The sequence below is a fragment of the Octopus bimaculoides genome, chromosome 10, assembly GCF_001194135.2.
Source record: "Octopus bimaculoides isolate UCB-OBI-ISO-001 chromosome 10, ASM119413v2, whole genome shotgun sequence".
NCBI lineage: Eukaryota > Metazoa > Mollusca > Cephalopoda > Octopoda > Octopodidae > Octopus > Octopus bimaculoides.
The window spans coordinates 30520484-30522431 of record NC_068990.1 but is presented as its reverse complement, the minus strand read 5'-3'; the positions used below and the strand labels follow the sequence as shown (position 1 = coordinate 30522431).

Genomic DNA, 1948 nt, shown 5'->3' with positions numbered 1-1948 from the left:
GTGTGTGTGTGTGTGTGTGGTGTGTGTGTGTGTGTGTGTGTATGTGTGCGCGCGCGCGTATATTTAAGCAGGTATTTAAGTTCGTCTGTGCGTATTTAAGTTCGTCTCTTCAATCTTTTTCAGATTTGGTCGCAAAAAAGTGATAATTGTGTCTTTATTTTTGCAAGGGTCAGCTGGTATAGTAATGGCTTTAATCTCCAACATTTATGCCATATTTGTGTTACGTTTTATCACTGCTATCGGTGGTGCTGGATCCTTCATTCCTGCGGTTGTCCTTGGTAAGCAAACAATAATAAAACACCATAAATGTCCACTTTTAAATTTGAATGATTTTCTGTCTTTTATTCTTTTCTGTTCTCTTCCATTAGAAAGAGCCTTTTGAGCGGTTTTAATCATATCAGCAACTTCAGTTTATCTTATTATGAAAAAGAAATGTTACGTTGCTCTGAGTGGAAGGGCAGTAGTCATGGCAAAACAGAAGAGTACAGCTCAGGCAAACACTTACGAGGTGGTATCAAAAAGTTCCCGGACTACTTCTGTAGCGCGCCAACAGATGACAGCACACAGTTGCATGTGCAGTGTGGCATGCTAGCTTCATTTGTAACAAAGAAGCAGTAGAGTCACTTTGTGACCTCCACCTCAATTTGTGACCCCCACCTCTATTTGTGACAAAGGAGCAGTAGAGTCACTTCTCGACTTTATGAATGAGCTTTTCTTGTCCCCCACTTATCTTTGCACCAACACGATATCAGAACATTTTAGACCTTGTATTCAGTAACCACATTAACACAATACACAATATTTCAGTGGAAAAATACCCTTTTTTCAGATCATGACATGATTCTCTGTAACCTGAGATTTCACCAGCCGAAAGCTAACCCTAGTGACCTCCCTCCAGCCCACCCATTTGATACCATGGATCTGTATGGTGCTGACTGGGACGCAATCATAAATGGTCTTTCACACATACATACACCTCCTTCAGTATCAAAATATCTTGGCAGATCGTTGTTGACACTGTCACAAACATATGTGCTAAACACACCCTACCAAGACCTGTGAAGAAAACTAAGTGCAGAATTCACCAAAACAGATAAACGGTTATCAGAAAAATAAAAAGAACAAAAAATTAACAAACTAAAATACCTCCAACAACCACACATATATTCGACAGTTATCACCCTGCTCGAATATAAAAAAATTTACCTCCAATGATGCATTACAGCTATCATCAACTATTGCTTTTGTAATCTTTTTGTCCTATTTTTTCCGCCATTAAAACCAACGAGTTTGCTCAGACAGCCGGCACATACCATTTCGCTAGCAACAAGGGAAGTACAGGATGACAGTCAGCAAAAACCGTCGCTATGCTGTCTCTCTTCTTTCCTCTCTCTCTGTCTCTCTTATGATGTCCGATTCCACTTGAAGTCGTATATATATATTGTATTATGATTCGTTATCAATCAATTATCCTTATTGAGAAGGAACAGTCAAAAGTAACCACCCCACACAATCACCAAACATCTCCACTACTTAACACCGTCCAACTTAACCCTCTTCACCTTTACGGCTGACATGAAAAGCTACGCAAAAAAGAGAAAAAGTTGATTGCTATTAAAACGCGTAAAATTTTGGGGTTAATAATCTTAATCTTTAGTTACAGTTTCTCATTCAAACTACATAATTGACAGAATTGTCGGATTAAGACAATAGGGTGTTTTGAGGGAGATTTGGCTGCTATTGCTACCAAGTCTAGCTACCAGGTAGAGGTCTCCTCCATTGGCTCATACATACATATATACATAAAGTCGAAATAAAATACTTAAAGTAACAGTTATCAAATACAAAAGCCAAGGTCCATATAGTGCCATGGGTAAAAAATTTCCCAAGTTCTTGCCTAATGCGAGCCCAGAGCAATCTCTTATCTCTTACACTATTTCACTATTAC

The 1948-nt window shown here is 38.8% G+C and overlaps 1 protein-coding gene across 1 annotated transcript in view; it reads left to right on the top strand.

The window, feature by feature from the left end:
• Positions 1 to 1948, top strand: part of LOC106868206 (organic cation transporter protein) — a 39873-nt gene that overhangs the window by 18401 nt on the left and 19524 nt on the right. The window contains exon 4 of the mRNA XM_014913369.2: positions 124 to 278. Coding sequence (XP_014768855.1) covers positions 124 to 278 — 155 coding nt within the window. The remainder of the gene's footprint in view (positions 1 to 123; positions 279 to 1948) is intronic.